We start from the raw sequence: 16,397 nt of genomic DNA on the forward strand, positions 1-16,397 counted from the left end.
TATAATCATAAATATAAACAAAAACATATGTAAAACTAAATAATATCATTACCAATAAAGAATTATAATAAAAAATTAATCTATTGCTTGAAGTTTATATGGATAATACATACTACATATTTATATATTTAAACTCAATTATTTAAACATAAATATAAACTCTATGTTCTTTTTATTTATTTTTTTTTTTTTGTTACGAGTATAATTTTTAAAACTAAAAATTATTTGGCGTGACAATTTGCTATAATATTTAAAATACTTTCAATTTAATTGAAATATCGAATATTCTTTTTCCGATATTTTATGTACATGAGTAATTGCAGTATTTATAGGCTTTTTTATAGAAAGTCCAAAGAGTTGGTATGCTAAGTTTTAGAGAATATTTTAGATTAGCCCGGGCTTAGATTAGTTGGGCTTCAATTCCCAGATATACTTTTTATTTAGTCATGCATTAGATTTACAGCGTTAGTATAAAACTGTTTCTTTTCGTTGAAACTAGACATCTAAACCAAAAAAAAAAAATTCCTATGACTTGAATAGAAAAAATTAAACTAAAATTTTACTTACTAAAACCCTCACGCCCCATATCACACTTATATGAATAATTAAATAAATAAGTGAATCTCTTCAACAAATATCCTTTCTGTCTATCGTTGGTTAGATTTGGTAAATCCATTGATTCTAAAACAAAACTTAAGAAATCGAACAAAAGGAGTTTATGTAGTTTAATGAATATTTTAATGAAGCAAATTATATGATCGTATTTCTTTTGTGGAGTCCCATTGAAAGAGAAATACGATCATCTCCGCCTGGATCCAGGATGACAGTTTATATATACCTCCTTCTCAACTCTTCCACATCCTTTTTTCCCCTTCACCTTCTTTAACCCCCCCCCAACTTTCATCCTATTCCCCTACTCATGTGATCTGCTTGTGTTTCCTTTCATGTTTCTCTGCTTACAGGTCCCGGCGGGATACAACAACAACAACATCGTATTTCTATTGTGACATCGTACCTCTTTTTACGCCTTCCCCTATCTCTATGTTGTGCCACATAGTTGCAGTAATAAGATCTCTATGCCTGGAAACCCAAAATGGTAATTAATTATCCCTTGTCGAGAAGTGAACTGAACTGAGCTTGAAGATGGCAAAACAGTTTGATGAACCGATAAATAAAATCTGTTTTATAAGAAGTACATACTTTGTACGTATAAAAAATTGAGTCATTTGAAATTCAAGAAAATATACTATAGTGGTCTCTATTCCTGACTGCTGATGAATCAGGATTTTTGATTTAATATATGAAAAAAATAGTTTATATATGTTCCTTATTATTTATTTTTAATAATTTTGTTTTTTATATAAAGCTATTAAATTATTTTATATTGTAAAAATTAGTTTGTATAAATTTTTTATATTTGGAATATTTAAATTTGGAATTCATTCATTTAATTGCTTTATTGCATTTGACTTAAAGCATGAGTATAAAACTGTTTCTCTTCACCCAAACCGCGTTTAATGACATGTGGAATTTTCTTCGGCACCATACTGAAATAAAAAAATAAAAATTAAAACAAATATCACACAACAGATAAACCTCTGAAGCTACCTTATGCAATCAATTATTGGGCAGACAGAAACACATAAAGTACATCCAGTACAATCATCGGTTACATGTGGAATGTGTGTTTCAGTATCGAATTCGATGGCTTGATACCCTGAATCAGCACAAGTCATATAGCATTTTCCACAATTTATGCATAAATCCTAGAAACGAAAATAATCATATATTAATGCTAAACTATTAGATTTGCTTCATCACACTTACATCATCAATGAGCGCAACTTTTTGTAATTTATTATCCAAACTTTTGTAGCTGCCAATATGAGGAAGAGCTTTACCAATAATATCTGATATTTTAGGTACAGGTCTGACAGTGCCATTGGTACCGTTTGACACGCATGTCGTTTCCTCTAAAGACCATATTGGACCTTTGTCTTTACGTATATTATCTAATTGTTTTTCACGTGCATTTTGGTATGGTCCAAAGAATCCCAAAGACTGTAAGTACAAAAATAGCATTTTGAAACAAATCGAGTACAATATTTACAAACTTGTTACCTTATTGCCTTCACCAGTTAAATGCAAGACAGGTTTGCCTTTTTGATGTTTTAGTGTTGGTGGTGATTGACCATCCCAGAATTGTGGATTTTGTGGAGGTGGATTAGCTTTAAGATACAGTAAAGCTTTCAAGCTAGTACAATAATCTTCAATCAATGTAAAGTCCTGGTTTTGCACAGAAGAACAAACTTGAAGTACTGTAGCACCGGCTTGTAGAAATTGCAAAGCTACTTCGCCAGAATCGATTCCTCCAATACCAAGTATCGGGAAACCTGGTAATTTATTTCCAATTGAAGATATAGCACGCAACGCCATAGGACGTGTAGCATTACCAGAGACACCACCATATGTTGTACGTTTATCGCTACCGACAGCAGGCCAAGGTGAAGCATCTGCTTTAAGACTCATTAGTCCTTGAACGGTATTAATAGCAGAAACACCATCTGCATTACCGCGTTGAGCTGCCATAGCAATGGATACAATATCAGTTATATTCGGTGTAAGTTTAACAAAGAATGGTATCTTCACAGCTTTGCGCACCCATAATGATATATTTTCTACTAGTACAGGATCCTGTCCACAAGCCAAGCCCATACCTGATTCGCCCATACCATGTGGACATGATAAATTCAGTTCTAGTGCATCAGAGCCACATTCTTCTGCTTTGATGGCTAATTCAACCCAATCTTTTTCATTGTATGAACACATAATGCTGGCAATAATAATTTTTTCAGGAAAATCTTTCTTCAGCTCTTTAATTGAACGGAACCAATATTCTGCTCGTTTTTCTGAAATTAGTTCAATATTTAAGAACGAGCCTTGCTGTGGTCCGTAATTGTAGCCAGATGTAGTGCCACGTACAATACGTGGTGATACATTTGTAACAAGATCCTTGTCTAAGCCAAATGTTTTTGTTACAACGAAACCCCAGCCTTGTTCAAATGCACGACGAATCATCGCTGAACTGGTAGTTGGTGGTGCTGAAGCTAAACCAAAAGGATTTTCAAATTTTATACCACATAGTTCTACCGATAAATCGACGTTGTCAATCTCTGTATAAAAGAGTGGTAAATCGGCTGGTGTGTCTAAAGGCAAGCCTTGTAAATAACAATGCATGCTCCAAGCAGCAATTTTGCCATCATTTACGGACTCGACTGTAGTATCGGCAGTACCTGCTAAATCACCGCCACAAAAAACTTGTGCTGCAGTACTTTGTAGTGTTTTTGCATTTATTTTGGGTAAATTCCATTTATCAAGTTCAATCGGAGACATAGCATCAATAACATCAGTTTCATAGAGACCTGAACCAAAAGCGGATATGACAAAATTTGCTTTAAGGGAAGTAGTTTGATCTTCATCTTCAATCCATTTATCATTTTCATCTTGCTCTGTGCGACAAAATTCCATTCCAGTAATCTGCGTAAAATAAAATATAATATTATTAATATAACAAGAACAAAATATCATATAATTTTATACCCTATTATCCTTCACAAGAACTTTTCGTGGTGATAAATAAGGTAGGAATTCACATTTCTCATCACGTGCTAATTCAACTTCCTCTGGTACAGCGCGTATACCAGAACTGCCTTTACGGAAAACAACGAAAACACGTTTGGCTCCACAACGTAAAGCAGAGGTGGCGCAATCAAATGCCGTATCACCAGCTCCTAGTACAATAACATTGCCATAAATTTGTGGTAAAGCTTGACTGGCTTTACAGGCACAAAGTCCTGGTTTTGAACCATCTGCCACTTTTGGCAGGAAGCTCTTTGATGTATAAAAACCCATCGATTCATTTAAGCCTTTAAATATAGGATCAACTTTTGGTTCCGGCAATCCAATTCCTAGAAAGATGGCATCATGACCGGATTCAAGTAGGCCCTGGAATTAAAGATGAATTTACAAGAATTGTTTGTAATATTTTTAATCATACTTACATTAATAGTTAAATCTTTAACGGATAAGGATCGATTCATTTCAAATTTCACACCTAAGTCTTTGACTAAAGAAATTTCAAAATTAACTACATCCACAGGTAGGCGATATTGTGGAATTTCAGCTGAACTTAATCCTCCTAAATATGAACGTTTCTCATAGATGGTTATGTCTTTGTAACCCAAACGACCCAAGAAAGTTGCACAAGATAGTGAAGCCGGTCCACCTCCCAATAATGCAATTCTTTTATTTGGAGCATCCAATGGCTTAACGTTGGGTGATACAATTTGATGTACTCCCATTTGCTTGAAAACCTCTGTCGCATAATGTTGCAAGCCACCTATGTAATGTATATTAAAATATTTTCAAATAAATAATTTTAGTCTTTTATTCTTTTTATTATTATATTATATAATTATTAATTTTTACTTGTGACTAGTTATGTTTGTTTAATATTTTAAATTTTTATATAAATGCTGTATATGTATATAATAGTTTTACTCACCAATGTTAATAGGTCCTTCTTCTGAGGCTTGTAAATTGCAGCCACCAACACATAAATCGCTCGTTGGACATACCATACCGCAAGTTAACCCCAATGGGTTATCGGAGAAAATGGCCTTTGCTGCGCCATAGTAATTCTTATTGGCAATGCTTGTTATGAAACTTTTAATATCCAATTGAGTAGGACATGACTTTTGACATGGTGCATCTGCACATTTTAGACAACGAGCAGCTTCCTTTAAGGCACCTCGTTCAGATAAAGTTGTATGCTTGATATCTTCAAAGTTGTTCTTGAGTTTAGGCCCAGACTGAAAGTATTTGAATAGTGTCTCATGAGTCATATTTTTAACATATGATGATGATTTCCTTTAACTTCTATTGGAGCATATGACCCCCTTTATATATATTTATTTTATATATTTTTTTTTAATTTTACATTTTTTTTATATATATGCACCCATATGTGTTAATTAATAGCCGATACTAGAGTTTTTAAAAATTTTTACTGAACTGGATTATATCTTTTTATAGTGAAAAAGTCAAACTGAGCTATAACTTTAATATAATTTATAAAAGAAATTGTTATTTGAAGATATCCCATCTGCTAATATTGACATCATGTAAGAAGTAATATAATAGAACATATGGTTGCATTTTAGTAAACTCAAATAAATGTAGTTAAAAAACCTATTTCAATATAAGATAATTAAAATCTATTTCATTATAACATTGTAGAAAAATATTAATTTAATAGCTGGTTTGTTACGGATACATATGGAGAAGCAAAAATATGTTAAGAGGACATCATCTATACTGTATGTCAGTCTGCATATGATAAATATTAATCCCATGATCTTTTGCCCTATATTAGTATTATTAACTCTATGTATTATTAGTGGTGTACCTAAGTATTTTATGTATGTGTTTTACCTAAAGGGCCCATTAGACAGCAACGTTCGTTGTCAACGCGCGCTTGCCATTACACAAACAATTTTTTAACAATTTTTAAAACACGCCCCAGATAAAACAACAAATATACTAAAAAATCGCTCTCACATGAGAATTTTTTTCTCCTACTTTTCTCCTACTTTGTGAAATGCGAAATTTGTTTGTGTAATAGTAACATTTGAAATTTTAAGAAATGTGTTGACGAAAATCAAAAAATTTTGATATTTCTTCAAACATGCTCGTGTTTTTGCATATGCAGTCGGATTTGGTCGGCATGCAAAATTTTATTTATTTTGAGAAATGGAAGCGTAAACATCGTTTAAATGCACGCATGATTTGTCGTTAGCATGCAAATATGAATGAATTTAATTTTAAATATTTGTATTTTCTACCTAGGTAAAATTTTTTAATTTTCAAAACGTTTTATTAAGAGGAATTAAAATATTAATAACCTTGGGCTAAAAAAAAATAACCAAACATTAAATTACAATAAAAATTTTGTTTTAAATATTAATTGCATTGTACACCTACGGAAAATTTGTTATTAAAAAATACCAAAAAAATAATTAAATTATATAAAATATAATATATATAAAAATAAATATATAAATTGAAATCATAAAAATAAATATAAATATAAATATATAAATTAAAATTATAAATTAAATGTAAAACATCATTTTTCGTAAGGAAATTACGCATAGCAGTCGCTGTCGACACTTCAGCGATTGCTTTACTACTGATGAGTGAACAAATTTTGCATTGTTTGCTGGAGGCGTGTTTAAAAAATTGTTGGTAAATTTAATGTGTAATGGAGAGAGAAGACTTCGTGTGTTTGTCAACGCGCGTTGATGTCTAAAGGCCACTTAAGTAACATTGGTTGGCTTAGGTCATGTATAGATCTGATAAATCCGTATCAAAATATATCTGACATTTTAACTACATACTGCGGTTTGTATTTATATATGCATATATCATTATATTTTATAAACTTTTAATGGTTTTTAATAATTTTAAAAGATTTAATTATAACTACACATTTTACTTACAGTACATGTTCGATCAGCGTTGCGTTTCCAATGTTTTTTATTGACCTTGGTTTCGGTAGTTGGAACAACGGTACAATTTGACTTAACCCTTGGATTAAGCTTCAATAGATTCTATAGAACATTATAAATTAATTTAATTATATTAATTTATATTATAAAAATCTTGTCATACCTCAATATCGGGAATTTCTTTGCTAAGTAAAGCCGGTGGACTCATGTTGCTCACTTGACGTATTAAAAAGAACTGAAAAATAAAATTTTCCTTTCAATACAAAGTTATTCTAATCAATTTGCATCTTATCTAAATTAATTCAAAAATTTTGAACTTAACCCTGAACCATACCAGAACTAGGAGAAACTATTATTATTTATTATATTTCATAGTTTTGAATGTGATTAAAGACGCGTGAGTGCCGTCAATGCCCCTAGTAGCGAATTATTATATTCACAAATTTATTTTTGCCGGCTTTTAGCGCATAAATAAACAAATTTAAATTAAAAAAGTAAAAACAAATATTAAACAAAAATCAGTAATCAGTAAACATATAAAAATATTTTATTTAATTTCCTATAGCATAGACTTGTTGCCGTATCAAGTAAATAATAAATTATTCTTATCTAACAATTTGAGAAGCCGTCTTAGACTGTTCTGATATCGAACAGAGCACTGCACACCTACTAAATTCGTATGCCCTATGTAGACGTAATTATTTTGGCCAGATGCCAGCTAAGACTTAGTTGTTGGTGCAGTTATACGATAAGTTTTTTATTCTTATGTTTACAATATATATTGTTATAATTTATTGAATTTGTTTGTCAAGGTTCCTGATATGCCATATCAGGTTTTTTTTATCATAATTAAGCTTATATAGAATTAAACTAAAGTAGCTGAATTAAGTGTCAGTGCTTGTTTCTTATTTTTTTCATGTTTCTTTTTGGCATAATTGTCGGATGTTGTATTGTTTTCTATCTAATCTAATCTCAAAGATCTAGATCTAATCAGTTATAATCAGTTCTTGGAAGTAGTTGTATAATATAGTGTACAAAATTGCCAAAAAATTCCACGAATGCCAATTAGAATTATCTTGCCTGAACTGAGACATTTTACCGGCAAATACAATTTTGTATATATTATAATTATTTTTAAAAATATTGTATTTAAATATATAAAAATATGTTTTTTTATAATCAACAAATGATAATTTTCGTTCTTTAATATCACAGTGTTTAAATAAAACGGAACACTATTAAAATAATTAATGTTTATTGTTAATTCAATTTTTCAGTCTACGATTTTCATTTGAATGATCAGAGCATTCAGTGTCATCTTTAAGGGTTCATCGTATAAAATACTGTTATTCCAAAATATATACAATTTAAGTGTCCAGAAAGATTGAATAGCATTTATTTAGCTTTAAAACTGAGAGACTTGCATATAAACCCATATATGGGAATGAATATATGGGCAATTTAATAAGCATACATATTTAAAAGAGTTGATCTATTGGCTTATTAAAATATATAGTTATAGTTAAATACTATATACAGTCTGTGATGTGTATCTTTATATAATAAAAATATTTTAATGATATAGTATATGATAAGAAGCTTATGTTCTATAAAGATATGACAAAATGATACAGAGAGGTTACTACAGTAATAAAAACTTATTACTGGCACAATTATACTTACGATATAAATATTGCAGTATGCTTTATTTTTATATACTTATACTTTATGCTTATATACTCTATATAAGTAAAGTTGTTAGTAATAAATAAATAAAAAATAACCGAAGAATAATTAAATATTTTTCATAATTGTTTTTTAATAATTTCTTTTAATTAAATTAATACGCATCTAATTAAAATTTATTCCACATGAATTGTTTTGAACTAACTTAAAAAATTTTATTACTAAATAGAAAATAAAAAATTATTTAAATTAAAGATTAGTACTATCAATTTTGATATTAAAAGTATTAAGAAATTTAGATAATATTTTGATTTTGAGTTACATATATTTTATATTGAAATACTATATACTGTTGCAAATTGCGAAGAGTATCTTCTCACTTAAGATAAGAACTGAGTACTGATATGATATAATTATAAAACCAAGTGTAAAATTATTAGAAAAATGAAATTTCTTTTTTATCAAATAATTTTTTATTGTAAAAAACTTAAAAGTAATTAATTACTTATTATTTTATACATAAAAGTTAGATTGTCTAGATTTTAGTTAAATTGGAGAAAAAGAATTTAGTGAGATAGAAACTGTAGTAATTAAACATGGGAGTGTATGGAAAATATGTATTTATTAAAGAGGAACAGGTAAAAATAAAATAGAATAGTTGAAGAACAACATACAAATTCCACTAATATTTATAGAATAATCTAAAAATCTATTCAAAATATACTTGACTAAAGACGCGATTAGTACTTTGACCTATACGACAAATGTTTAATAACAACAGCATACGACATCACTCCTAAGATTTTAATCAAATGATAATTATATTTTTTATATCAATAATAGTATGAGGCTTTTGAGAGCACTGAAATGATTCCAGAACTGTAATGTTGGAGATTCAGTGACGCAAATTATCAATTCTCTTTTAACACGGTAAGGAGATATAAAATCTTATCTTGGAAAACTGTAATAATTATGTTGATATATAAAAAAAATTACAAAAAGTCTTAAAAATTTAAAAGATACCAATCTTTAAAACCAACTGAATTTGTGATTTAGAATAGTAAAAAATTTAAGAAAAATATTATTTTTGCATTACTTGAGAAGGGCAAGCCAGCATTTTGCATATATATTTTTATTTGAGTAACTGTGGATATATTCATCAAAATATGGGGAAGTTATATGGAACTTAAGTTATATGGATACTTTCAACAAGTATCTAATAAATTAATATGCGGTAGAAAATTGTTTAAATAAATCAAAAGTTTAATATTGACTTATAAATTTACAAATAATTTATTGAAGTGATTTAAAATAATTTTTATAGTTAATTTGGTAAATTATAAGCAACATTTGTAATTTTTCTTTAATAGTTACTTTAACCAAGATACGGAATGAAAGTTTTAAATACCATTTGCAAAAGTTTTCTTTATTTAAAATAAAAAAAGTAACAAAACATAAAATTGTTTACTTGTATGAAAAATAATTTCTAGTTTGTGCAGCTTTACAAATTCAGTAATAATTACGACGTAATTATTTACTACATACAATACATATATTACATATTACACAACTTTTCCAATAGAAAAACCTGCAATATATTGAATTATTTTTTATTTAAATTTATTGTTTAATTGCTATTGCTAAAACGTGTTATATTTTAAAACTAATCAACAATTGTGTTACTTAAAAGATAAGAGTTTTCTCTGCAGTAAAGCATAATTTATGGGGGAAAAAAATTATTTATTATACTATTTAGAATGAAGTGATATGTTACTAGAATTAAATTAAATTGTAGGTCACAGCCTAGACCTGGAATTTTTTTTATTTCTACTATAATTTTTTTATAAGGGAATTCAATACGCAAAACGCACTACAAACACATATCACACTCACAGCAAAAATATAATTTTTTCATATCACTTTTAGCAAACAAGCAAACATAATAAATAAATTAAGTACATATTTTTCCGTATTATTGAATAAATTGAAATTTTTCTAAAAATTAAAAAAAAAAATTTTTTTTATCTAAGCTTTGAACATGTCTAATATTTTCAAATAAAATTTGCTAATATTTGCACTGTTAGATATTTTTTCAAACACATTAATATATGTACTTATACCATATTTACTTAAGAACTTAATAGATTGTGTCAATTACACTAATACACACAAACACACCTTCAGTAATTGATTAGATTATTTTAAATAATATAATATATGAAATTTTACACAATTTTAAATTGTTTAAAATCCAAGTTGGTCTTCACACTGGAAGCGCCAAAACTGAACTAAACTAAATGGCGAATTTAGCGCCAACGAAAACTTGGCTCGCATAGATTGCGTTTTAACTTCTAAATATTTAACATTAATATTTAACAGTTTGTTAACAGTGAGTTAACAGCGGAAACTGAACAGAGCGATCTTTCTAACAAACGCGGTATGTATTGCACACATTTATTATGCTCTTATGCAAAAATATTCAATTTACAAATAAAAAATTTTAATTTTTTAAATAAATTTCCAGCAATTTTATGTATCTCAATTTTTACATTCTCTGAGATGCTTTTTGTAATAAAAATAAAATTTATTAAAAATATAAACAAACGAGAAGCGTGCATATCAGCTGATATTATTTGTTTACTGATAAGAAGATAATTGCGTATTGTCACAGGTCAGTGCTACTATTTATGAATGTATTTCAAGTAAATAGAAATGAAAAGAAATATTGTTTTAAGTTATTATATATACATATAGAAATTATATGAAAACAAAAATAATAAAAATATATTTTTATGAGTGAAAAAAATAATTATTTTTTAATTATTTTATTATTTAAATTCTTTGTGAAAATTTATAATTATATTTCTTTAAATGTTTTAATAAATTTTTTAATATAATTTTGGCACACATTTTTTTTCTCACTAACTATCAAACTATCTGACTTATTTTTTTGCAAATAGAAACATGAATAAAGTGCCATAATTTGGCACTAAAATCTTGTCAATGATGTTTTGCTACGTACTAAGAATAAAAGATATACTTTTTAATTTTAAATTTGTAGATACGTCTTTTAGTGTTTAAAGTTATTTCATTACTAAAGTAAAGAATTAGTTTAAAAAATATTTAGGTATTTTCGGATTGCTCCTATATTTATTTTTATTCGGTAATCAATGGCCATGTAATACAAATGATCAAATGATCGTAGATCACTATATGGTATTTACTTCTGTTTCTGCTAAATTTGCTTATATTAAAAGCAACAACAAATATGGTGATCGACTACCATTTAATCGTCTGCACAAAATGAAACTTATAGTAAAATAATAAGAATAAATATTTTCTGAGCTAAGTTCTAGAGAACAAGTAAAAAAAAATAAGCATTAAGTAGTATTTAATATTTATATTAGTCAAAAATTTAATAATCATCAATTAATTAATTTTTAAATATTTTTATTGAATTTGGTTGGTACTTCAACAGATCAATTAACGTTGTAGTTTTGTACTCCACTAAGAGCTTCTAACCCTATATTATTGCTATTTAATAAAAAAATAAACAAAAAATGTAATCTTTGGCTTAATGGAAGCTTTAATACTCTCCACACAGAGAGATTGAGAGTTTACGAAAAGATTAGATTTGAAATACATGCATATACAGGGGGTGTCGTTTTAAAGTGTAATAACTTGTAATAAATTGTAATAACAGCTAAATGCATCAAATAAGTCTCAAATTTTAATTTTCATAAATTTATTAAAAATTAATGCGATATTTGAACATGTAGATCCAACTTTTTCAATTAAGTTGTAAATACTTACAAATACAAAAACTACAAAATATACAAAAAGTTGCTATTCATTGTTAAATGTAATTAGGTCAAAAAAAAAATATTTTTTATGCATAAAATAACAAGCACAAAAATATAACTAATTGATATGTAAATAAAGTTGCTTCCTGAAGATCTTTAAATAAACAATTGTTTCAAATTAACATACCGTCTTGTTGTTGTTTTTTTTAATTTGCTTCGCATAAGCTTTCCTAATATGACCTAAAATGTCAAAATTATCAATTCAAGGCGAATTAGAATAAGACAAAGAAGAGATTGTCAATCGTTTTTTGGCATCAACAACAACACGACGCTTAGAGTGATAAATAAAATAAAATTAAACAGAATTGAAAATATTTATTAAATTTTTTAAATTTCTATCAATTTATTGTGAATATTAATAACATATTTCAATTGGGATTTGAATAAAAATATTAGTTGCTTTTAGTAATTCAAAATTTTATTGTGATTTGCAAAAACTAAATTTGTGTGAAAGCAGAAAGTTGCACGCCATTTTAAAATTCGCGATAGAATTTATTTGGAGAGAATTGAATACATGATCGCGAAACTTTTGTTTAATTTACTTTTAAAATATACTAAAAAAATGAATGAACAACAGTCAATCAATGTTAAACGAGATTTTTCAAATGAAATAAAAATATTAGCTAAGAGATATCAAACATAAAAAATAATATTTAAAAGCGCATGTGGTGAATATAACCGTAAAAGTTGAAGCAGCGCAGCGACAGATGTTTAACATTCAGTTATATTTAACATCTTTATACAGGGTAAGTCAATACAATTTTTTTAATTATTTTTTTTTTATTTTTGTTTTTAATAAAATATAAATCAAATAAAATGTTTTTAATAATAAAAAAATAATTTTAATCATGTACATTTAATCTAATTAATCTAATTAAATTAATGTAATTAAAAAAATATTTTAATCATGTACATTTAATCTAATTAAATATTGTTAATATACTTTATATTCATATTGTTGTTTTATAGTAATAAACAAGTTAATATATAATATAATGGACATAATACAAATTTAATGTAACTATATTGAATAAGTGTTAATGTCATTCACTGATTTTGATTTCCGAAATACCGTATCACTTGAAATTATTCTTATGCGTGAAAATAAAATGTCTATTTTTAGTTAGCATTACGAATTCAATTACATTATTCATGAGTTTTTATGTATAATTTAGTTGAGTTGTATAATTTAGTAACGATATCAATTTTGTTTCCACTTGCTTCTCTTTTATAAAAGTATAAAATTCTTTTCTATTAATTCGGATTTCATAAATTACCAATTATTTAAATTTTAAATATTTTTATTTTTCTAAGTAAGAAGAAAGGTGTTTATATGTAAAATCAAATTATCAAAAAAATTTGATTCCTAAAAGATTTTAATAGACTTAAATGGCTTTGCAAATTATGATAGTTCAAAATTAAGTTTTTTTCAAAAATGTTGTTTGTATACAAAATACTAATTGAAATACTGGGACAAATCATCTTTGATTGTTCAGTTATTATGATATTAATAAGTTGAAGTCATTGGATTTTATGTATTCCAACAAAACCGTTCATGATACGTTGACAGAACTTCTGTGTGCAATGAAAATTATACTTGTTTACTTATTCCAATTGATACAGATTATTTTTTAAAGGTACTACATTTGCAAGATTCTTGTTAGATAATGGTATTTAAAGGTCTGAAGTTTTGATTAGTTTGGAAAGGCTCTCATTCATATTTCACTTTCATAAAATAAAATTGCGTTTATGTTGATATTGAATATGTTAAGTTTTGTTGTGGTGTAAATATGTCGCCGTAGTTCGATATTCAATCGCTGCTTTTTACTCCAATCGAAGAAAACAATGCAACCCCCTATTAGATGCTGATGATCTCATATTTCCGTTTATTAGTAAAGAACTTACTCACAATGTATTTCGACTATTCTGAAGACTAGAGTAATTATAATAAAGTACACATATGTTACTGATATATTTCGAACCATCTTTTCAAATAAATGGCTTTCGTTATAATTACTTTTATTATTTTATCTAGTTTAGGGATAAGCATAAGGAGCGATTTATTGTTTATTCTTATCGTTTGCCACGCTTAGCTGCGTGCGAATGGTTCTGAAAATTGATTTGATTTTTAAGAATTGAAAGTAATAAACGAACCTTTTTGAAGTCTTTTTATTTTAACTGTAACTGTGTTATTTTAACTGTAATTGTATTGTAAATTATATTTATATAATAAATGCAGTTATTTCTATTAATTAAAAACATTTTCAACAAACCAATGAAGTTAATAGAGTTCAGAGTTCATAAAGAAAAATTAATCTTGTCAGTAATAATATTAAAATTTTATTTGACCGACCATATTTTTAAATAGAATGTAATATCTTTAAAAATTTTGGCACCCTGAAAATATGCTTTATATTATAATTTATTCTATTAGCAAAATCAACAACCGGAAACAATTTACAAGGTGTGATAAATAATTGTGATAAAAATTTAAAAAAATTTCTCAATTATCCCAATTATAATTTGTCTGTCCTTAATTATTTTAAACGTAAGGCTTTTTTCGCTGAGATTAAATTTATTTTTTTTAAAGAAATGGATAATATTTTTGTTAAAGTATATTTAACTTATTAATTGTTTTCGCAAAACCAAGGAATCTAGATTCCATCTAGACTTTCCCTATTTGTGAAATTTTGTTCCCCATTCGAACATTTTCAGAGTAATTTAAAATTTTTTTAATAGTATACAAAATACAAATGTCATTTCAAACATTTTATCTTTGAAGTCATATAAAACAGTTGTTAATTTCAGAGTATTCTTGCTACTCTACCAAAATATCTAGAGTGTTATAAATTAATCTGGAGTATTATACATTTTGTTTGCGATTTACTAATCAAAAATAAAATTGTACTTAAGTTAATCTCGAGTAAAAAAATTATCCTAGATTTACCAATTGAAAACAGCATTAGTATAATATAATTATACTTATATAATTTTAATAATATAATAATATAATTAGTATAATATAAGTATTAGTATATATAAAATGATTAACAAATTTTATTTAACTACAAGACATTAGATACAATATTAACCAATTAAAACTAAACTAATTAAAAAATTCGAATATTACCTAAGACCATTGACGAAGAGTACCTAGCAGTACTCGAAACATGATCAGCCAAATTTCAATAAATTAACTTAAATATTTGTTGTTGTCTTTTTTATTTCTATTTGAACCCTTCTAACCTTTAAATAGTTTCTTGTAGTCATAAGGGGCATCACTTTCGGCAAGAAAAAATTAAAACTAAAAAAATAAACCATATTTATGATAACATATTGCAACATGAGATATGTACTTTCTAGGTTAGTACTTTTTAATAATTAATTTTGTGTTAAAATTTGATGTTTTTTTCTATAGTAAGACTATTTTGCTACAGACACTGTTATTCATTCAAACAGGTTAGTAATTTTTAGGGATCACTTCAAATAAGCTATATATCTTGTAGCTATTTAGATTTAGAAATAAACTATTTCAGATAAAAGTTTTTAATTTTTTCCGGAACAATTAATTGCTTATATAATATAAATAATGACCACTCAATTAATTCAAATTTCTTTTTTGATTATGACCCAATTATTGATAATATCGTAAAGTTTTAGATTTGATAAGTGATCTCCTGGATTTTTGTTTCTAAGCTACACATTATTATGCAATAACATTTAATTCCTAGAAACTGATCGACTTATATATATTATTTGTAGTAATTAGATTCTAAATTGTTTCGTTCCGATAACATATGTTTATGTATGTAAGATATATTGATACTGAAACGTTTAAACATTAGTTTTTTAATTATTAATACTATTTAAATATTGGAACATATATCTAAGAACTAGAATATAGAAACATGTATGTTATGTCATGATTGAGGATATTATTTTAGTTCCTGAACCTCACAATTAAACCTAATAAAAATAACAAAATATTAACTGTAAGAAAGAAATAATGCATACGTAATTTTTCGAATTTTTTTTATTAAAATCTTTTAAAATTACACATATTTTTATTACAATATATATACACAATAAAATATATAATATTAAAATAAAATATAATATTATAACACACACAGAGAAATTAAAAATTAATTTAATGATAAAATTTGTTTAAAGTTTTCGGATTTTAAAAATTCTGTAAAAAATTAAAAAAATGCGTAAATGACGAATATTTTATATTAAAAAATATATGCAAATTATTTTAAAAAAATGTACAAAAAAA

At 26.5% G+C, this 16,397-nt stretch overlaps 1 protein-coding gene across 1 annotated transcript; it reads right to left on the reverse strand.

The window, feature by feature from the left end:
• Positions 1-1,399: 1,399 nt before the first annotated feature.
• On the reverse strand, positions 1,400-10,539 carry LOC119670250 (dihydropyrimidine dehydrogenase [NADP(+)]-like). Its single transcript, XM_038080437.1, has 10 exons — positions 10,434-10,539; positions 6,733-6,804; positions 6,561-6,671; positions 4,565-4,871; positions 4,062-4,399; positions 3,601-4,005; positions 2,122-3,537; positions 1,828-2,061; positions 1,609-1,766; positions 1,400-1,547 (listed from the first exon to the last, which is right to left on the reverse strand). Exons 2-10 carry the CDS (start codon positions 6,775-6,777, stop codon positions 1,457-1,459), a joined length of 3,105 nt encoding a protein of 1,034 aa, XP_037936365.1. The 5' UTR covers positions 6,778-6,804; positions 10,434-10,539; the 3' UTR covers positions 1,400-1,456.
• Positions 10,540-16,397: the final 5,858 nt, after the last annotated feature.

Source organism: Teleopsis dalmanni, chromosome 1, assembly GCF_002237135.1.
Source record: "Teleopsis dalmanni isolate 2A chromosome 1, ASM223713v2, whole genome shotgun sequence".
Lineage (NCBI taxonomy): Eukaryota > Metazoa > Arthropoda > Insecta > Diptera > Diopsidae > Teleopsis > Teleopsis dalmanni.